Source organism: Leuresthes tenuis, unplaced genomic scaffold (genome assembly GCF_036924035.1).
Source record: "Leuresthes tenuis unplaced genomic scaffold, fLeuTen1.0.hap1 SCAF_10, whole genome shotgun sequence".
Taxonomy (NCBI): domain Eukaryota; kingdom Metazoa; phylum Chordata; class Actinopteri; order Atheriniformes; family Atherinopsidae; genus Leuresthes; species Leuresthes tenuis.
Genome location: NW_027325364.1, coordinates 11,752,868 through 11,775,920, shown reverse-complemented (window position 1 = coordinate 11,775,920; position 23,053 = coordinate 11,752,868). Strand labels below are relative to the sequence as shown.

Below are 23,053 nucleotides of genomic sequence, written 5' to 3'. Positions count from 1 at the left end.
GTGTCCCAGTACCTTCATGTGTTTTAACAGGGGCAAAAACGGGGTGATATGACGTCATTTTGCAGTGTGGTTATGTGAGCCTTTCGCTGTTTTAAAATGTGTGGAAATGAATCATAAACGCAAAAAAGGCGAGGGGTGGGCAAGTGTGCCAGTCATCAAGCTGGCCAAGAGCTGACAAATAACGTGAGATGAGATGAATTGCTGTGTTGGGTCTGAGTCACTCAATGTGCAGCAGAAAACAGCCAGAGCAGCAGTCTGGTACAGGGCTGGTGGGGGCCTGAGAGAGGAAAGAAGGACGCAGTGTGGGCGGGTTAAGAGGCGCCGAGAGGGAGGGGACGCCAGCGTAACATTCCCACCGTTTTTTCTCCCGTTCCTCTCCTGAAAAAACAAGGACGTCCGTCGGTCTGCTCTTCCTCCTCCTCACTTGTCATCCCTGATTCTAATACCCGGCTGCGTGTCCTCGTTTGAGACTATCCGCCTGTGTCCTTCTCCACCTGGAGGTTTTTGGTGTGCTGTCAGCCTGCGGGGCATCGCCGAGTCGAGCGGCAGGGGCGTGAGAGGCGGATGCTGCGAGCGTAGAGGCAGGGTACCAACCAGGAGCATCACCACACTCGCCACGGTAATGTCAAATCTGCTTCGGGAACCCTTCGGTTCTGCGAAATTTCCTCCACGGACTCCACTGTAACGTCTAAATAAGACTAAATTCAGTCCTGTAGCCCGAGCTGCTAATGTGGTCAATACTAGCCAGTGATGAAAATCAGCTGATAATTGTCGCATAGCATGTTTTTGCTCCCGAGTGTGTGTGCGTGTGCGTGTGTATATATAGCCTGAACAACCTGTGCACATATGGAGACTCATGTTGTGTATTTCCATTTTTCTCTTGATAGTCAGTATATATTTCTATGTAGTCTATCACTGTAGCAATTAATAGAGAGGTTTGTTCTGTCAGTGTGAGATGAAAACCCTCCAAGGACTCATTTTTCAGTTGTGGCTGCTGCCTCAAGACATCAGCTGTTTTTATTACCTAACAGACCACAATGAAACATTGGTAAAACACCCACAATGCCACATGCAAAACGTTTTACTTCCACACACTATGACCAGGTGTGTGCAGACTCCACAGACTATTCTAGGCAGCCAGACTGCAAGCATGTCAGTCTGATACTGAGGGAAACCAGAAAGTGGTGGCATTATGGTGACATGCTTCTGGATTCTTGTTTCGGTCCTGCAGCTCTGGATTCAGTTTAGCAGGTCTCCAAAGGTTTACAGACATGACACTTTACTGTAGATTCTCTAGCACAAATGCAGCAAATATACAACCCTGTGTGCACCATCTGATATGCCTGATTTTCCGCCTTCTCTTCTGTCTTGTTACTGTACCTGTCTCCTCCACTACTGATCAGTTGTTGATGCATGTACTGTACCACCCCCCTCCCAACCATCTCTATCCTCACCCCACCCTGTTGCCCCCTCCTCCTTTTCTTTCCTTTCTTCCTTCAGATGGACAGAATGAATTTTCTCTCCTTCCTCCTACTTTGCTTGACTTCGGTTGCCAATGGCAACAAAGGTCAGTTCCTTATCCTTTTTGACTGGTAATTGTGATGTGTTTAGATGATGGTTTACATTGCCATAGGACGCACACCTGTCTAGGTTTTCAGACAGGGCCATGGCTGCGTTTCCCTTAAGTAATCCTGATGACTTTATTGTTATTCCTGCATCACACATCTTCAGTTCCTCATACATAAACATTGTGTGTTTCCTGCTCATGACCCAGTGTGCATGCGCCTGTTTCGCCAGTGGTGTGACTGAGAAGATGATAGATCTGTTTCCCTGTTTATAGCAGATTTATCACTGTGGATAACCATGACTGATTCAACATCATTGTTTCAATGATTATCATGCTGAAGGAAGGCGAGTGAAAGACCGGAGTTTTAGGGAGAGAGTCTGAGAAGCAGGTAGAAGAGATTGACGCAGAGGAAGATGAAGAAATTTAAGGAGATGGGAAAAGAGATAGGCTGGGAGAAAAAGAGCAAAAGGAGCCGTGACAGGAGAGGATATGTTTGTGGAGGGGGGGGTGGTGATAAGGTGGGGGAAGGAGGAGTGGGGGAGAGGTTGATGGAGAGAGGTGGTACGTGAGATCAGGTGACACGAGCGAGAAAAAAGAAGGAAAAGTGTGACATACTGGGCCTTTTGTGTGCATATGTGTGTTGGTGTGAGGGGCCCAGATGATGAGGGATGGATGGGTGAGTGTTACGGAGCGATAGAGTGACAGAAAAAGGAGGAGTGCCAGGGGGGACAGACAGAGAGATGGAACGAGATGCCTCTCAATCTGTAATCCTTAATGTAATCCACAGGCCTGATGCTCAGATTAATGCTACATAGCAGGGAGGAGGGAATAAGGGGGGCGGGGGGATCAGCAGAGGGGACAGAGGGCACGAGATAAATGACCAAAAAAGAGACACGCAAGAGGACTGTGGAAAGAGGAGGTGGAGATGTTGTTAGTGTTGAACCCCAACCACTTTTGGTACGGGCTAAAATTTGTCTAAACCGTAGAGCATTAAAAACTGTCTGGCATTGAAGTCTTGGCTGGATTTGTGCTCATTACTTACTCAGATATGCACAAATTTAAATCAGAATTTTGAAGACGTTAGGTTTTGTCATGCAGAGAAAGCTCTTGTGTGGCTGTTTATGTTCAGACATTTATGACAATTTGAAGATGAGAATCTTTTTGTAGCGGGGGAAATATGGAGATCTTTTGATCATTTAATTATCAATGAATATGCCAAATATTTTATTGATGTATTCATTGACTAGAGTCAGCAATTGGTGGTTAATACATGTCCAAACTCCAAAACCAAAACATACTGGTTATATTATCACTAAAGACAAATTGGTAAATTCCTCACAATTGAGACTAGTATTAGACATTAAATTCACTCAATTATCAAAATACAGCAGATTGTTTTCCAAACTGATTAATTTTTTAAAAGTAGAGGGATAAAGATGTATAAAATGCAAATGAATAGTACTATATTTCAGCACTGTTATCAAAGCATTTGAATAAATGTGATTGGGAACATTGAGAGGAAAAAGACATTAACATTCAGCGACAGTGCATCTGAAAGGATGTGGTGCTCTAAGTAATAAGAAAGAAAGTAAAAACGAAAAAATTTAAATGATACCCAGCTTCTTGTTTAAAGAGAGCGCAGTTTGATCAAATTCAGAACCAGCAGCGTTTCCCTGTGGTGTCTCTCCTCTCACTGGTGTGACTGCGAAATTAGTTCCAGTCAGATTTTCGAGAAAATTCGCTGTGGTGACAACAAAGCAATCGCCAAAGAAAAAAGTCTCTGTCTGATTTCGAACTCTATAGCTTCTGCGTTAGGAGATTGGGGACAACAGAGGAAGGGCACTCCGCCTTTTGTTTTCGCTCATTGCTGGAGTGTAAAATCGTCATCATTCTGGCTCATTAACTTGGCCTTTGAACACTCAGCACAGAACATTCAGCATGAGGATGAATAATTAATTTGCAATTAAAGGTTAAATTCACAATAGACCTCAGGCATTTGATTCTGACTTTGCCGGTTTTGGTATGTCATTGAGAAGCACCTGTGGCAGACCAGTTTAGCTGACTGATTTGGGCAATACTTTTCTGCGTGAGTGTGTGATAGGGTGAAATCAGATGGGCTTTAATTATACTGTTAACCAGGAGGGTGTGTGTAGTGGTGCTTGATGTGAACAAAGGAAGGTGGCCCGTACAGGGAAGACGATGAATATGATCAGACTGACTCTTTGTGGTCACACATTATGCATTTTTCCCACTCATACACTCTCACCATGTCCTCCCCCATAATTGAGTGTTAAAAATAGATGCATTGGTTCCTTCTAATTGCTCCATTTAACCCAAAGCCTCTTCGGTCTCTTCTCTGTGCCGTTCAGCCAATAAGCACAAGCCATGGATCGAGACAGAGTACCAGGGGATTGTCATGGAGAACGACAACACTGTGCTGCTCAATCCCCCTCTTTTTGCCCTGGACAAAGATGCCCCGCTTCACTATGCTGGTAACACCAACTACAATGAGCCGCATGGAGGACTGTAACGATGCTCAAGAATACTTGCATTTAAATCTTTTTCAAATGGCTGGGAATTGAAGAAATTTGTCAAATCTTCTGTTTTTACATTGCCAAACTGAAGATAATTTAAAGCAGACTGATGATTATCCAGCTTTGATGATACAGCCGTGTGACCAGTTTGAGGATATGGTTTATTTCTGTTTGGTTCCTTTAACTTTTTATTGTAAATACAACACACATTTTTTCAGTTTGGAGTCACGAGACTGCTGCCAATGCCAGCAATATTCCCCAGCAGGCCCTCTAAATATTATAAGTAATGTATTCACTCACAGAGTCCACTATTTTTAGACCATCATAGTGTAATTCAAGCCTTCATTGCATGAGCAGTCAGCAGCGTTCTGCCTCTGCAGCCTGATGAAATAAGGTGATCGTATTTGCTCTCGGAGTCCTGGAAATAACCATGTTCAGTCAAATTATGAAAGATCAACTTGAATTACTCAGGGGCTTCCTGAAATATATTGAGTTCATGTCAAAGAGGAAGAAGAAAATTAGCCATTTGAGCATGAACCTTTGACTTATGTCAGCCAATAAAGATCAGCTGCTATTCCAAGGATTTTGATTTGGAGTCGCGGCTGTACTTTGTTTTATTCCATTCTGATAACAATTACCTGCGGGAGATAACGTATATCTTAAACCAATCTCTAGATATTTATGTGCTCAGTATTACAATATTTTCTTTCAGTTCAGTAATGGATACATAACTTAAAATCTTTTTTAAGCTTTAGTGGAGAGCGTTTTCCGTCTTATGGTACCTCGCGTCTGGTTTGTGTATCGTAATCTGTACAGTACGACCACTTTGGACTGAATAGCTGACTCTTACTTTATATTTCATTGATTGTTGTTCAACCCCAAATCCAAAACACTTTGGTTGATGTGAAACATAAATAAAACAGATGCACTGATTTGCAAATTATTTAAAGCTTATGTTGAATTAAAATTTGTACAGAGACATTTCAAATGCTAAAAGTGAGATATGTTCATGTTTTTTTTAAACATATGCTAATTGAATCAAATAATTTGGGACAGAGGCAACAAAAAGCTGGAATAGTTGAACTTGGCAACGGATCAGTAACATGTTTAGGTATAAAATCAGCATCACAGACAGGATGAGTCTCTCAGAAATAATAAGTGAGGAGGAAAAATCCAGAGAAATGTCTTACTATGAACAAGACTGTAAACCATGAATGTTTGTGATGTGCATACCTTCAGGCAACCCTGCATTAGAAACAGATATAATTATGTTATAAAAACATCACTGCAGGGGCTCAGGAACACTTCGGAAAACCACTATCAGTGAACACAGTTTGGTGCCGGCCCCACGCATGCAAGTTCAAACTGTACCACGGAGAAAAAAATTATAGATGAATCCAGAGTGGGTACAAGCTCATTTGAAATAATGATAATAATGACTGAGAAAAAAAGTCACAAAGTCACAATTTAAGATTAATTTTAGGAAATAATCTAAAGAGGAATAAAGAGGTACGTTGGTGTACATGGTATAGATAGTGGGCACATCTGTAACAGCTCCATCAGTATTTAACAGTATGTACAGCTCTTGGAGCACCAAATGCTGCCACCCAGACAGCAGCATGGCTCTGTAGTAAGAGATTGGTGCAGAACTGGCCTGTCTGCAGTCCAGACTTGCCAGCTATTGAAAGCATTTTGTACAAAATCAAACAAAGAATTGCAGCAAAGCAGATGACAAACTGCTGAGCGGCTGAAAAAAATTCTGTAACAAGCAAGAATGTGTCTCAGTTCACTTAAACGTTCATAAAAGGAATTAATGCAACAAAGTGGAAAACGTGTCGCTGACATGAAAGTTAAACGAGCGTACATTTTTCAAGAAATAAAAGTTTTTGGCTTTTATTTACATCTAACACAGTATTCCAGTTTTTTAATTTTATTTTATTTATTGGAATATGTGTTTGTGGATATTATTGTAATATATCTTTTTTGTACTTCTTTTTTGACTTGGTAGACTGGCATAATTTTTTATGATAAAAGCAGAAACTGTGAAGCTATTCCAGTTTGAGAATGCTGATACCAGAAATGGCCGTGGGGAGTTCCAGGAGAGATTATTTGAACAAATGATTTACAAAATAAATCATGGAGCTAAACTGTAAATTGCTTTTAAAGCACAGAAAAGTAAGGAGACGGCTTCAAAGCAGCTCACGGGGATACTTAAGGCTGTGGCAGATCAAAGCTGGTGTTTCAATAATCAGAATCAGAGAGAAACTCATATTCTTGACAGAATTATTCTAATATATCATGTTACACGTTAAATTCAGTTAGTTGCTCGGATTGTCTCTTATTATGGCTCATCTCACACCTTCTCCCTCCCCCACTCAGGTGAAATCTGTGGCTTCCGGGTTCATAATGGCCCCTTGGGTTCAGGTTCAGTCCAGTTTGAAGCAGTGGTTCTGGACCGCTCCACTGGTGAGGGTCTGGTGCGGTCCAAGGAGCCGCTGGACTGCGAGAGCCAGCGGGAGCACAGCTTCACCATCCAGGCCTACGACTGCGGAGAGGGGCCTGATGGAGTCAACAGCAAAAAATCCCACAAGTTAGTCCCCTTCCTCTCAGTTTGAGAAGAAAATCCTTTTTGTTTTGTTAATGATCACAGTCACACTGTGCACTGTAAAGACTACTCAGACAGTTTAGCTTCTTCTTGTTGAATTAATCTGCTTCCCTCTGCTCGTGTTTGGTTTCCCACTCTTGCTTCCCTCAGGGCCACTGTGCATGTTCGTGTGAACGACGTCAACGAGTTCTCCCCCGTGTTTGTTGAACGTCGCTATGAGGCTTCGGTCCCAGAGGGGCGTCTGTTTGACCGAATCGTGCGTGTGGAGGCTCTGGATGCCGACTGCTCCCCGCAGTACAGCCAGATTTGCTTCTATGACATCATCACTCCCAACGTGCCCTTTGCTATTGACAACGATGGTGAGATGATTTTTTTCTTACAGCTGAAACTTAGACACATTCATGTGTCTATCATTTGCAACTCCCACTCCTCTCTGTATTGTCCCTCCTTTGATGTTCGTCTACAGTCCCCTATGTAAGTAGAATCGATAAATTCAGTTTGGTATTCAGATGCTAAACTCTGGATGTCCTCAAGACATGAAAAACCCACGGCAGACACTGCTGAGACATTGATGTCTGCTTAGCGAAAATTTGAAAGAATTGCAGGGACTCAATACCTCTCTCAGGTACAAACCAAAAGATTTTAAAATAGACTTTGCGTGGGTGAACTATTGTTCTGCCTCTGCAAAATCTCTACAACAGCTGTTTGGTTTATTATAGCATCCTTTTGTTCCTGGCTCAAGTCATGTAATTCTTTGGTGGAAAATGATGAATGTTGCACACCGTTATTGTGTCCACTTACTTATTTTGGTGGAAAATCAGATGTGTCCCTTTTGTAATGCGACAGCAACTGAGGAGAGCCCTGTTTTAGCATGACTGTGCAGAATTTTCCAGAACTTGAAGGGTTCTGCTGAGGATGAGCTGCTTCTTTCTGCTTTTGGACAGACTGGTACAGCAGCACAAATGTCTATTGTTCCAACCTCACTTGGATGCTGTCTGCTTTTTATTTCTCTGTTGTTTTTTTTGTCTTTTTTGTCTCTGTTTCTACCACTCCCTCTGATTCTCCTCTCACCATGTCAATGCATCTTCTTTCCTGCCTACTGTTTGTCAGCCGGCACGCTGAGCCCTGTCAGCCTTTCACAGATACTCACTGTTTGTTCACCTTTATCTCTTTAAAACAAGAAAACCCTTCAGTTTTCATCTCGTTCTGTGCAATTTATCTTCCTCAATTTTTGCTGTTTTCTTTCTGCCCTCTGAATATAAAGCACTCTAAACAGAGTAGAGTCTCTGTTACTGCATATGTGAAGCAGGAGAAGCTTTATCAGTGAGCTTTCAGTTTAGTGGGGCTTTCAATCACAGAAGCTTGTTGTTGGTGACCAATCCGGTATTTCTATTTCCATTTGTTTCATTATGTCATGTCCTCTCTTTGTCGCTCTCTGTCTCCTAGGTAACATTAAGAACACAGAGCCTTTGGATTCGAAGCGGCAGCGTGTTCACACCTTCTGGGTGACCGCCTTTGACTGTGGAAAGAATCGTGCTCAGGCTGATGCCCAAGTTGTTGTCACGGTCAAGCCGTCCTGCAAGCCCGGCTGGATCGGTAATCAATGTTCCAGATAGCTCTTTTTCTGTCCTGATTTTTATCTTGAAATAGATCTCTGGAGGCCTCAGACACGTGCTTTAGGTGTTTCATCAGTTGATTCGTGGATGTAACATTCATTATGAGTTGGAATACGAGTGGGCAGCTCTTCACGTGGTATGTTTAGATCAAGAGCTGTCCTTTAAAGAGGTGGTGTTGGAAGTAATATCAAAAGAAGGTGATCAGCTGAACTTTGAAAATGTATTTTTAGATTTCACATACCATAATCAGCAGCAGATTTCATAGCAGTTTGAGCGTAGTTTCTCAACAGCCTTGCTTATCTGTGAATCTTTCATTTCTGCTTTTTTGTCAAAATTCTAATATGATTTGACCTATTAACATCACAGCTTTGACAATAATTCACTTAGCTCATTGAGCTTGTGTAATAGGATTTTGGAAGGAAAAAAAAAGTCATTCAAGAAACAAAATGAAGTGATTTAAAAATATGTTTTGATTTGATTAATCAAGTCAAGTGAAGTCATAGTAAATGTAGCTACACAAGAATCCTATTCACTTCAAAGTTGTGTCAAAGCCACCTCAAAATTCTCAGGCTAGTCATTTTTCTTTAAAGGAATTTTTAAGTAAGTCGGCTTACAGACAAACCACTACCAGGAGGTGACGCAACACAGAAGTAAACATGCTCCTGTCCCAATATATTTTTTGCATCTGTTTCTGGCATCAAATTCAAAATGAATACCGGTATATATTTTTCATCATTTCTGTTGCCTTTGAACTATTCTTCCATAGGGTTGATATAATTTGCAATTCATCGCATTCTGTTGTTTAGAAACAGGATGGTGTGTTATTTTCTCCATCTCAGAACCCTCTCAACTATTTTGAAGTGATGAATGGTAAAGTTGTGATGCTTTATTTTCAGGATGGACCAAGCGTGTAGAGTACACACCTGGGTCAGGTAGCATCCCGCTGTTCCCCAGCCTTCATTTGGAGACCTGTGAAGAGACTGTGTGGAACATCCAGGCCACTGTAGAGCTCCAGACTGGCCACATCGGGAAGGGCTGCGACAGAGACAGCTACTCTGACAGATCTGTGCGGCGACTGTGTGGTGAGTTCTGTTTTACATTTAAAAACAAAAGATGACTACGAAGTTAAAACCTATTTCATTGACGTCAGTTTTCTTTTGATTTTTTTTGTCAGGTGCTGTCAGGGGTGAAGTGGACCTCCTCCCACCTCCGTCTCCTTCTGCCAACTGGACCTCGGCTCTGCCTACCCTCCCCTCTTCTGATTCATCCTTAGTCTTCTCCTTCAACGGCTCCAGTCACGTCGCTGTGGTGCCTGATTCGGTTGTATCTGCACTGTCAGGTGACCACTTCACCCTCCAGTTGTGGATGCGCAGGGGTGGTGCCAACATCCAGCCTGCAACCACTCAGACCAGAGGAAATCGTAAGGATGAGGAGACAATTGTGTGCAGCACCGTCAAGAATGGTACGTTTCATGTCCCAGACATCGACGTCATTGTGGTTTGAAGACTCTCATTACACTACAGTTGGACATTTGAGTAAAGAAAGCTGTTTCGTCACTTTTCTCCACATTTTGAAATAGTTACTATCGTTTATCATGGCCTGCAGGGAAAACAGATAGAAAGCTAAACTGTTTTTAGCTTCAACAAATACTATCAAGGTGCTCTTGAGAGAAGCAGTTAACCTCCAGCTGTTCCACTTGTGCAGCCAAGTGGACAGCAGAACTGTAAAATGCTGTAATTGCGGCAGGAAATAAATCGTCAAAATCATGTTAACATTTACAACAGTGTGACTTTATAGGGGCATCTATGATAAACGCAGGGCAGAGTTTTATTTCTGTCATTATTCTCTATACAAATGCTGGGTAATATTAAGATACACCAGTTATCTTCTGTCCCTCTGCTCTCCTGCTTTACAGATGACTCCTATTCGCATTACTCTCTCTCTGTCCATGGCTGCCGCCTCTCACTCTTCTACTGGCCCGATGTCTCAGCCGCACGGCCTGTCAAGTTCTTGTGGAAATTGGAACAGGTACAGGGGGAACTGAAACTCTTATTTCTTCTGTGCGGCTACCTTGAAATTAGGCTGATTCGAAGGAAATTCAGTAGTTACTTCTGGGTCTGTGCCATACCTAACATATGACCCATCCCTCATAGTAGATGCAGCTACTCTGCTGAAAAAGAGCACAAAAGGATCCTTAATTAAACATGCCATATTGGTGTGATAGAACCCATCTTGTACAATCACGCTTTGTGCATTATATTTACAAGCTGAGTTTCTGTGGTTGTCTTTCTAAAATATTACTCAGTTAGTTATCTGTAAAAAGACAAAATAGAGCGATCAGAGAGCTTTTTAAACATTTTCTGTTCCAGTTTCAGCATTAATTCTTTCTTTCATATAAAGATCTTTACGTCTATATTTACATCTCATACTCCACAACATAACTATCAGCATCACCAGCTGTTTTTAAACACAAACTCAAGAAAATGTGCACACACTTGGTATTTGGGTGTGTTAGGAATATGAACAAATTATCTGAAAGCAATATAAAGCCAACCGCAGAAAGGTATGGAGCAGTCACTATATTACCAGCTCCATCCACACATGGGCACCGTTATGAAATCTGGAGAAATCCAGGCTGATATCTGATTTATGTTCTCATACACTGGAAAGTATCTAAAAAGCAGGGCTCTTTGCAGATATGAAGACAGCTAAAAACGTACTTTATTATCATAAACATGTATTTGAGGTGCACATTGAAATGAGAAGCGAGCTCTTTAGAATATTCATCATGTGGCACACTTACAAACATATGTGAGTGTGTGCAGTTTGGTGTGTGCGTGTGTGTGGTGAGGGAAGCAGGTTTGTTTTGACTGAAGCCACTGGTCTCAGACAGACTGAAGTCAGTCGGATTAAAAGAAGCTGAGCTGATACAGAGGAGATTTGTTAAATCCCTCTGTCTGAACCACAATATCTTGTTACTCTCATATTTCCTCTCTGGCCCCCATCTTTATAATTCCCTTGTCACTCTTGTGTTGCATTCCTTCCGCTTTGACGTTATCTATATAGAAAACTAAAACCAAGCTTGTGCTGGAATTTACACAGATGAAATATTCATCAGATGTGGGGAAGTATGTCTACTTTTATTTCAGCTTGTGGGTGCTTACAATAAAGAAATGTCTTGTTTTAGACTTATTTGTCACATGTAAAATGTGTTAGTGTTTCCCCTCTAAATCCCTCTCCATAGATGAAGCAGTATCCGACAGTTGGCAAAAAAACATAAAAGCCCACAAAAGGAGATTTGTAATAGGATTTTGTCTCTGTGTTTTGTACCCATTAATCATCTCGCAACTGATCAGATTTACCTTGTGACCTCCTGGAGGGAGCTGACCTTTATTGTTGGACTTAACTGAACATAAAGAAAGTAATATAATTTTCTCAACCTGCAACAACAGCAATGAAAATAATGTCTTCTGTAATAATTTATCAGTCCCAGGAGACACTTTTCTGCGGGTGAAAAGATCAGAGTACTTCATCCACTGCTGATTTCCACAAGCCAGTAAATGTGTAGAACGTCCCACAGATAATTCAGCTGTTTCTTTTGTTCATGTTGACTCCACGTTATCTCTGTCTAACAGGTGTGTGACAGCGAGTGGCATCATCTCTCACTCAGCGTGCAGTTCCCATCTGTGACTCTGTACGTGGATGGAGTGACCTTCGACCCCGCCCTCATCCACGACAACGGAGCCATCCCCAACCCTGCACCCCGCCAGAGGATGTTCATCGGTGCCTGCTGGGGTGAGACACAGAATTTTTTTGCTCAGTGGTAAATTGTATATGTCAAACATGACAAAAGATAGTAGGCTGCAGTTTTCTGGCAAGTTACAAACCCTCATCACACGACAACCTGCTTAAAAACTTTGCATCACGCCTCTCTCCCCTCATTTTACGCAGTTTGGTAGTTGGGTTTTGTCTTAAGGAGCTAATAATATAACTGATCAATTATTCAGAGCAGCAGAACAACACAGGGGGCAGACAGCTATCAGCCACTTAAATCTGTATCGCTGGTTAAAATGGGAAACTCTGGCTGCCAATTACCAATGAAAACACACGCACACACATTCACAGCCTTTCTTCTGCCTGCGCAGCAGCAGCTGCTGCTAGATAATGAGGAGATGCTGCAGTTTTGAAGATCGTCTACAGTTTTCTCACTTGTGCGTGTTTTATTTATTTATATATATATCTTTCTGTCGAACTTTGCACCTCCAGATTTCCTCTCCCTGTCTTTTCATCCCTCATAACACTAAAGTGTCGCTCTCAGTGCACCTTATTGTTTTCTGTTTTCTGTTCCCTCTCTCTGGTGTTCCCTGCAGAGCCTGAGGAGAAGCAGAAGGAGATACTAAACAACACAATCCCAGAGGGTAAAGACTCAGGTGACCTCCGTGTTTCACACAGATGTCAGTGTGAGGGTGTGAAGTCTGCTGTTTTGCTGTGTCTTTGTTGGTGTATTATTAATGTGCGAATTAAAAATATGAAAGGGATGATTTTTGTTGCGTTCACTCTGTAGTGAGGTATGTAGGCGGCTACCATGGTCTGTTATCGGGGGTGACGGTGCGTCCTGGCAGCGTGGAGCCTCACAGCGTTGTGGAGTGTCTGTACGCTTGCAGGGAGGGGCTGGACTTCGGAGACCTTGAGACTCTGGGCTCTGGAATGAAGGTAACACCTGAAAGGTCTATAGGTCAACCTGTCAGAGTCTATTTTACACCTGTGATTATAAACTAGTTCCTAAAACATATTACACAGATATTCCAGTCTGTTTGATGTGCATGTGTTACTTTTCGAAAATACTTGATGGGTAGAAAAAACATTTTAGAAATGGAAAAATGAAATTTTCTCAATACAAAAAGCAAAGTCTGTATTTATACCTCCTTCTTTTAGTTTGGTTTGTAGCAATCGTTAAATTGTTGCTCTTAAGCTTTAAGTGATGCTCCAGTTTCTTTGAAATACACGCTGTAGGAGATGCTGTGTTTTACATCTAGTGATCCGTGGTCGGCACATCTTTAGTTTCGAGAAGCAGACAGGAGTATTCACTGAGAAGCAAAACAATGTATGTGGCATTGTAAACCTGTCAGGACCAAAACTCATTCAAGCCACACAAATACAGGCCCACCTGAAAATATCAGTCAGATTAAATAATACAATATAAGTAAAATAGCTTAACAGAAAAAATTCAGAGACAATCTGGCGGGAAACAAAAGGAGCAGATGAGTATAATCAACTGATAGAGAACAGATGTGTAGTAACTAATACTACCTGAATACAGATGTGGAGCAAAACAAAATAAATCATCTATTTTGTTTCTGTATTTAGGTACAACGTAGTTTGACCATTGCTTGCCACGACACGGGGGAGCTTTGTTAAAAACTGTGAAGTGCAACATCTTGTCTTCCAGGTACACGTGAACCCGAGCCAGTCTGTGCTGGTGCTGGAGGGAGATGACATTGAGAGCTTTAACCGTGCAGTGCAGCAGGTCACCTACAGAAACTCCCTACGCTTCGCCACCCCTGGAGTCCGACCACTCAAGCTTACCACCTCACTCAGGTACAAAAACACACAGGCTTGGAGCATCAATAACCCAGCTAAAGCGTCTCATACAGTGACACTGATTTCACCACCAACAGGTCAGAATGCAGCGAAAACCCTTCTGCTTGACAAAATTTGCTCGCTAACTAGGCTTACATGTCTTCTGACTGAAAAGGAAACATTTGTTCAAAGAGTGTTGTTCATTGTGAAAAGTTAGAATAATTTAAGCAGTGAGATGACAATGCAGAAAGAAAGTGATCCATCAAATGTAGATTATCATGTTGTACAGCCCCTGTACAACATCACAAACAATATTGTTGCTAACAGTTTGGCAAGTGTCAGGGGGTTGGATTTTCTTGGCACAGTCAGATAAAGTGTCACTCCATATTGTGCTGCTGCTTACTCCTCTGACTCTGAGCCCATTGTACGTGGACTTTGGCTCGGCTGCGATAACGACTTGTGTGGGATGAAAGAGATGATTATATGGAGAATATGTCAAAGCAAAAGATAACATGGAATATCTTATCTCTTTCTTCATTCATCAAGTGACTTTTTTCTTTGACAGAGTAAACTGCAGCTGCAGAATGACTTTTTATAGCAAACTGAAGTTGTTGCGGGATTCAGTTTTAATTAAATGATTTGCTGTTTTTTAATGCAGGCCGGTTTCTTACTATTAAACCAACTGGAAATATGTCTTTGAACAATTTACCATTATCTTTTAATATTGTAGGAATCAAAGACAAACTGTATGTTTAGCTTTTACCTTTGGTATTATGGTCAGTATGCCCAACACAGCACTGTTCAACTCCTGCACAAACCCTGCATTGATCCAGTTTTCACTGCGCTGAATCGCCTGGCTGTGAAATAAAAAGCACACAAACTCTGTTTCTGGGTCAGTGCTCAACCATGCTTAACAACTGTGAGCTGGCTCTCTGGCTTTAGCAGTCACTTTTAACTGATTAAATATTAATTCATCCTGAGAAGTACAGTCCTGCCGTATACTTTGTGGTATATTGTGTAGTTACGCCCATACTAACAGCCTGCACAGATATTCTCATGACTGTCTTTGGGGACTGTTGTTTTGATCGCATGTTTGTAAGATTAAGATGATCACCAAGTCGTCAGTCTCACTGGAAGGCTTTTTTTCTCCACTGACTGTTAAGATCCCCGGGATTCAAGGTCATGGGCAGATTTTCTTTCAGTTTGATTTCTGCTCAAGTGCAGAGCTCACTTGCTTTTTTTTTTCTTTACTTCAGCATGTTTTATTGCTTGTGTGAAGATTAGACTGATTTGAGCCAGGAGTTACCCAGATGGCTGAACAGCAGGCCCTTCTGGAGAGGCCGATAGAAGCAGCTGCTCACTCTGATAGTAAAAATATAGCACGTACACACACACTCACAGATTAATCAGCTTTATCTCCCTTCGGTGAACTCTAGTGCATGTGTATATATATACATGTTAGCAGCTTGCTATCAATCTGATATGCTCTCATTTTCTGGCTGGATAATGACTTTTAACTGTAGAGCTGCTGCACTTTGACATTTGGCATTTCTAGTTTCACGACAGACCACTGCAGTCACGGTCATGGTGAAATCAGGGGACTGGAGTGAGAAAACACAGCGGTGGAGTCAAATGTTATTGTGCACAATGCAGCATGTACACCACTCAGTCACAATGCTGTAACATCAGGATGATGAGGTTTAGCTTGTATAATCTTTAACAATAATGTTTACCAGTGCAGAATTTACACTTCAAAGATAGTCTAAAGACGTTTGAGAGTATTAATGCGTGTGTGAGGAGGAGTAAGCTGCGCAAAACATGATAAATCAGTCATCCTCAGTTTCATCTCAACCCCTTAAGACTCTTTGCTTTTTCAGAATAATGAAACAAAATCCTTAAATTTTGCCAGTTGCAGTGCCACAATTGCAAAACAAAAATAACCTGCCAGGGTTTTTGTGGAGGAGCAATGCTCGGTAGAATTTTGAAATGAATTTTGAGTACTTGCCAAAGTTTGCATTTGAGACAGCAATGTGTGAATCATATTTCATGGCAATCATTTCAAGACTCATGGTGGGATTTCACTAAAAGAGATCTGAAAAAAATAAATTAAAGCAACCACTCCAAAGCGATGGAAGCTGCTTTAGCATGATCAAGAGAAATGATTTCTCTTTACTTTCTTTGATTGTCGGTCAGATGTTTCAATGAGGAGAGCTGCCTGTCCCTCAAGCAGCTGGAAGGATATCTGGTTGTCCTCCAGCCAGACGCCCCCCAGATCTCTCTGTCTGGGGTAGGTCCTCATCTGGCTCGTCCAGCTCCTGAGTTTGAAGGTTCTCGTGGCGTTCCCCTCTTCCCGGAGCTCCGCATCGTCTGTTCCCTGTCACATGCTGTCAACACAGCCACACAGGGGATGGAGGGGGGAGGTGAGTCATCCCTCAAAGGGGCTAATTTTCAGGAGATTTTGCCAATTCTTCATGGTTATTCTCCACATTTTTTTCAACTTTTCTTTGGATTTCAGCATCTGTAGTCTGCACACGTGTTGTTTGAACATCAGTAATGTTTTTGCATTTTTCTTTTAGCCCTGATGTCTGATGCCGTGGCTCACACTTTGGACGGCTGTGAGGTGCAGCCGCTGGGAGAAGAGCTAAACCCAGAGAGGGAGGAGCTTCTGGTAGACATGGATGTTGTGCGAGAAAGAGGACTAGAAATCATCAACACTACTGCTTACATCGCCATTACAGGTAGAGCTGTAGACAGCACCATTTATAGACTGAATTAAACATAAACTTATTCAGAAAATTAGAATTCAGTGCTACTTTATTGTCTTATATTTGACAGTCAGACTATGAAAATGTGCAAAACTCTTGATTGGTGGACAGAAATATGTGACATCACCTTTAAGTGAATTTTTTTTTTCCATTTAAAAAAATCTATATCTGAGATTCCCAATGCAAATCTAGTAAATGTCAACCATCTGTGATAAACAGTCACAGACTCATTAGATCTACATTTATTGTCTTCTATTTTGCTCAATTGCTTTTGTTTTACGTCACCTCCAGGTGCTGAATCCATCTCTGTGTACGAGGACGTCCTTCGTTCAGTTCGCTACCGTCTGGCTAAGGGCTCTGCTCGCTTTGAGAGGCGGTTCCGCCTGTCCTGCTCTGAGATGAACGGCAGATACACCAGCAATGAGCTGACTCTGGAGGTCAAGAGAAGCATCTAACGCATAACACCTTACAAAAATCCTTCACATATTAGCCTCGACCTTGGGAACATGTTTACAGAAAAGATAGAAAGTTGAGCCTTTATGTTTTAGTTTTACTGTGTAAAGTAACTGTGTAAATGTTACAAGAGACATGGGATTTGCAAGGGGAGGTAATATTTCTTCTGATTTCTTTTTTTCCCTGTAGGTGAACTTCCTCCACTCTTTGGACAGTCTGTATCACCCGTCTCACCTGCTGGCCTCCCAGCAGCAGTTTCTCCACCCATCCCACCATGCTGGAGAGTTGAGCGGACATACTCTCCCCAATCCACACCGCAACTCAGGTGACCTTTTTTTTATAATTCTTTCTAATCTTGCAAAGTTTAGCACCTTTTCATGGCTTTATTTTATCAACATAAAAGAAGAGATATACAATAACAATTTTTTTTTAAAAAAACATCGAGTAAGAGGAATAGATATAAGCAAGTAAGATACCAAAATAGATTAGTCCCATAATAGACTAATTTAAACAAGTCCACAGTCTACTCTTGTTTTTCCATGACAAGGATGCTTTAGTTGTTTCCCTGCTTCAACACACCTGATTCAGATTAAATTAATCTCTGCAAAACATTGTTAAATTCTGCACAAACCAGCTTATGAGGCATCAACCTGAATCAGGTGTGTTGAAGCAGGGAAACATCTAAAACCTGCAGGACAGTGATTCTCGAGGACTGGAGTTTGACATCCCTGTTCTTGGAGAAACAACATCAAAATCACAGTATCCTTCAGTTATAATTCTGGGGCGTGAAACAATCAACAAACCTGGATCTATTTGTGAAAAAGGCTGGTGTTGTTCTTGTTATGGTTTTAAGATATAAATCCGAAAGTGGGACCCAGAAAGCAGACAAGCCAGAAAGATGTTTCACAAGTTTTTTCAGAAGTTAGGAGTTTCGATTCTTTGCTTTTCGAGTGGACCTCCACGAAGCACTCTAAATGTGATGGTGAGGGGATCAGAGAGGCCAGCCGTGGCCAGTCAGGTTGTCTGAGCAGGGTGCCAGACGATGAAACCTGAACCGACGTGTAGTTAAGTCTTGGAGTTTGAGTTTGTCAGAGTGTGAGCTAAGCAGGTGAGCAGGCAGTTTGGCAGGCAGGCACGCATCTTGCTATTGAGTGGCTGAGTCTCACTGAACGAAACTGACAGCTGGTTCAGCACACCAACACTGCAGACCTGACAAATACACAAACAAAGAGAAAAAAACTGAGGAATTGCTGAAAGTCAGGAAAAATAGTGAACAGGACTAGCCAGCTGTAACATAGCACCTGGAAGGTGAACTGACAATCTGCTGAGGAGCAGAGAGCAGAGCCAGGATACTGCAGAAGTTAACGAGTGATTTGTCTGAGACGTGCAGATGAAGAGAAGACCCATAGAGCCGCACCGGAGAACACAAAAGCAGCATTCAACATACACGCTCACCACACTCATGCAGTCATAGAATGGACAGCAAGTCATGAGGGGGTGATGCAAATGAGTGAAAGATGCAAAAGAGGATCAAACAAGAAGATCATAAAACAAAGTCTTAAAACAACAGTTCTCTCTTGAAAGACTTTGGACACAAGTCCAATTTTTGCTTAAAGCTCCTCCAACGAAACCCCCCCCCCCTTTGTTCCTCTCTTTCTGGGTGCATTTTAGGAATTCCCCCTGAGAATTTGCTTCTAACAATTACACAGTCACAGAGAGGAGGATGGAGGGGACGAGGAGGCTGAAAATTAGACAAACAGGATGAGCCTAATTAGTGTAAAGAACACAAGGATCCTGGAAACTGATGGTCTGTTTTATGTGGTTTCAGAGTTACCAGCAGGGTGTCAAACTGAACTTGAGAAACTCTCCTTGCTTTTGACTTTAGATCAGTCAGTATTTAGAAAGCAAAACTTTCCTTGCTGCTTGACTGTTCCATTTTCCCATGTATAGCAAATATCCCCAATAGATAGATGAATAAAACATCAGATCCACTGTACAAGCTTTCATATTAGAATAGCAGATACAAACACTGGCTTGATGTGCAAAGGCTTATAAAGTAACCAAAGGATGTTTTAGTTCCAATCTGAATTCAGTGGGAAGTTAGAGAATGATAACAAAATTGCTACACTGCTCCTCTTCATTTCTGAAAATACAATAGCCTCATAGTAAATATAGTTATTGGGTTCTGACAATATTTGAAAAAAATCCAGGAAATGTTTTAACTGGAGAGGGATATTATTTCTAAAAAAATTCAAAATATCAATCATATCAAACATGCACACATCCAATCAATCTTGAAAGGAAGAAGCCAAAAACATGTTGCAATTAACCTTTCATTTGCACCTGCTGTGGAAAAGAAACCACATTTCCAAAGGAAAACTAAGTGAAACTGGGAATCCAACACTTTATTTTAGCTCAGAGGAGGTGTTCTGACACTGCCATAGCTCGACAGACAGAGGTGCCACCAAAACGATAAACAAAATTATTAATGCAGTCTGTGACACAATCCCAACATTACCAAGGTTACAGGCTGCACAGGAATGAAAACAAGAGGATGTTATTTGAGCCAAGAAGCCAAATGAAACCAGCAAGATACACATGAGTAAATCTGAGAAGAGCAAATCACCTTAACCCACTTATGACACTTATGTCCCTAAGTGAATATTTTACATGAAACCATCATGTTTTAATGCAAACAGAACATGATGCTCACAATCTACATGTCATTAAACTTAATTTAGAGTAAAAAAGACATCAGTGAGTTTTTTCCTTATCTGAATATAAAGTAAATTCTGAAGGAGAAACATGCACAAACACGCAATTTTCCTTTATGTACATCACTGACGTTTCTCAGTCCCAAATCAGTTTGTTCCTTCTGTGGTTTAAACAGGGTTCTGCGGGTTTTAGCAATGTTACTCAGGCAGTTAGTGGGTTTGTAGAGGAACTAATTTCAGTCTCGTAATAATGTGTGTGAGTGTGTATTTACAAGAGCAGGACCCTGTTTTTAGGATTGACTTCAAATAAACTCACATTTTGCTCGTTGAATTAGCACGGTTCATTTATTTTCCATCACTTTTGAGCAACAGTGAAGTTGCATCAAGTTTTTCAGCACATCAGGGAACAATTTGTGATTGCTCATTTGGTCTTTTCATGACTTTTGGAGGAAAGAAAAAGTGCAGTATCAGCGCATTAAACCTTTACATCTGGATTACGTGTGACACATAATCACCGTTTTACTACAGTGGTTCCAGGAGCAGCCACCGTCATCATTATGGTGTGCGTGGGTTTCCTGGTTGTCATGGTGATCCTGGGCGTTTTCCGAATTCGCTCCATCCATCGCCGAGGCGAAGGTTCCAGGGGCGGGGCTAAGGAAGGTAGCGGCCAATGGGACGACTCTGCGCTAACCATCATCGTCAACCCAATGGAGGTAATAGGAGTGAAAATGATCGATGTGAACAGAATAAGTACGTTTTCATTCACATGTCCTTGTGCTCTCACAGTCCTATGAGTCGCGTATGGGCATCTCTGCCGACACGGAGGGAGAGGGTGAGGAAGATGAGGAGGCAGCAGAGTCACCTGACGACGCAAGCGATGACCAGCGAATCATCATCAAGAAGGAGGGCAGAGACGGCAACGCCCGTCGCTACTGAGCCACATCTTTATCTACACCAGTTCTCATGGAAACCACAAATACGCTCACCAGTCACACACTCCAACACTTTTAATATCAACGACTGCTGACACTAGTATAAGGAATGTATGCTTACAAACACGACGCACAACACAGTCACTGTAATACTCTTGACACTCAATGCCATATGTGACCTAAAGCCGACAACGGGCTGTTGTTCTCCACCTAAATGTTCAATGGCACAATGTATACAGTTAATGTAATTTAACCACCTGACTAAACCTCGCCAAAATTGTATGTGGTGCACCAGTTCTAAACACAAAGCGGTCATGTGTCTGTATAGTGTAATGCTGTTTGGAAAGGGACTGTTTTCTTTTAAAAAATGTAGGATTGTATTCTATCTTTTGTTATCGATAACAAAGTGAAATCTTTACAAGATTGTTAACTGGAACAATTTGCAACATGAAGGCCTTGAATAGATCTGTAGGCAAAGACACAACCCTTGATCCCCTACACATCTCAGAACTTCCTTATTAGACTGACTTGAGAAGTCTGTGCACAAGCTCTTTTCTCCCTCTTTGCATCCTTTCCTGACCTGTTCCTGAATCACCACAGAGTAAAGGCAGTGAGGTTAGACTCTATATATCCTTGCAGATGTTTTCCTTTTGCTATTGTCAGACCGCTTTACCGTTTAGGATCCTGGCTATATTCTGTTCGAAGCTCTAGATAATTTTCGAGCACTTACCAACAACAAGACAAAGTCTGTTTACATGTTGAGTCCATGTACAATATGCCACTGAGGTTTCAGCTTCAAACTGGAGTGCAAAATTCCAGCTTGGGCCACAAAATGATAAAACAGTATCAGTACAGGTGGTGTGACCTAACCTCTGACCCTCACTGCCCTGTTTCACTCACCGCACACTGCTCTATAGGATGTTTTATGCACACACAAAAACACACTCCATAACGCTACCCGTGCTGTTTCCAGAATGTCCGCTCAGCTTGGGCAGTTTTGATTGTATCGATTGTAATGAATTTTATGTACATACAATGATGACTATTATGATATTATTATTACTATTATTATTGCGTCCCCTCTTTCTCTTTTTCTGCACATTTTTGAGAGGGCGCAACTTATGATTTCCTTCTTTTCCATTTGAGAAATCACCTTTCCAGCATCAGAAAATAGTATAATAATAATAATGATAATAGTAGTTGTGATAAGGATGATAATCCCCGGCTTGATGAGTGTCTCTTAATTTGTGTGTAATATTGTTGTAATTTAAGAACTTGTCAATATCTGAATCACAGAAAAAGGAGGGCACATTGTTGTGATACTTCGATACGTCTCACTCATGTCATCTTCCACACTTCAGGGTAATTTTTCACATTTCCAAATAGAATCTTATTTCTCGCATTCTTAATATTTTTTATTTCCTTTACACTCCATCTGGCATCTTTGGTTCAATGAATGTACAACTGTGTGCTTCTCCTCACCTTCTCCTCCCTCCCTCCTCCGCCCTCCTGCCTTTACCCCCGTCACCTCCTCCTCACTCTCCCTCTGTGTCTCTTGCTGTCTGTCTGTGTAGCCTATCAACGTGCAGTGCTAAGGCTGTCAGTAAATAAAGCCTCTTGTTTTTAAGTGTGATGTTAAGAAGGAATAAACATTGCATTGATTGATAACTTATATTATTACTATGTTACTATTCAAACATTACCTGTAATTATTGATACAATGCCAACATGGATTATGCTGACTAATTGTTATTGAAAAGTGTCAGAAAACATTACAAAATTCATAATAAAAACACTATGACGTCTTCATGAGAGGGTGTCCTTGTTAGTGGGGGGGTTTACACCGAAAGAGGTCGTGCATGAGAAGTAACCATGAAAAATTCCCCTTATTCATACAGATTTTTAATTTTTCCTTTAAATTAGACCTCTGCAAACAATTTTTTATGTAGTGTACCAAAGCAGTAAACAGTATATACAGTAAACACTTCATTTTTTTAGGTACTTATATTTAGTGTTTCCATTTTAATTATTTTGTACTTTCAAATTACATTTCCCCCACGTTTATAAGAGTTACTTTTCAGTTTTCACTTCAATAATACATTACTAATCACCAAAGGGGAAATTATATTGCAGTATGTATGATAAATAGATGGCAATAGGCAAAAAACAATGTTTTTATAAAGAATCATTGTGTAAAGCTGTTGTAACCAGGAATGACTTCCTTCTATCACTCCTTATTGCAGTGGACATGAAGAAGCCTCTGTCTGAAAACATTTGTCAAAATGTA

General features: G+C 41.3%; 1 protein-coding gene across 3 annotated transcripts; it reads left to right on the top strand.

The window, feature by feature from the left end:
- Positions 1–241: 241 nt before the first annotated feature.
- Positions 242–22,573, top strand: clstn3 (calsyntenin 3). Of its 3 annotated transcripts, none has more exons than XM_072394002.1 (19): positions 242–619; positions 1,501–1,567; positions 3,937–4,059; positions 6,481–6,691; positions 6,857–7,065; positions 8,153–8,302; positions 9,219–9,404; positions 9,497–9,784; positions 10,238–10,350; positions 11,958–12,117; positions 12,693–12,776; positions 12,887–13,035; positions 13,772–13,920; positions 16,096–16,322; positions 16,479–16,640; positions 16,959–17,104; positions 17,310–17,445; positions 20,363–20,547; positions 20,621–22,573. In XM_072394002.1, the coding sequence occupies exons 2-19, from the start codon at positions 1,501–1,503 to the stop codon at positions 20,768–20,770; spliced, it is 2,895 nt and encodes a 964-aa protein (XP_072250103.1). In that variant the 5' UTR covers positions 242–619; the 3' UTR covers positions 20,771–22,573. The 3 variants fall into 3 exon arrangements, with proteins under 3 accessions (XP_072250103.1, XP_072250105.1, XP_072250104.1); XM_072394004.1 differs by having other exon boundaries at positions 243–619; positions 12,693–12,740; XM_072394003.1 differs by having other exon boundaries at positions 243–619; positions 12,693–12,752.
- Positions 22,574–23,053: the final 480 nt, after the last annotated feature.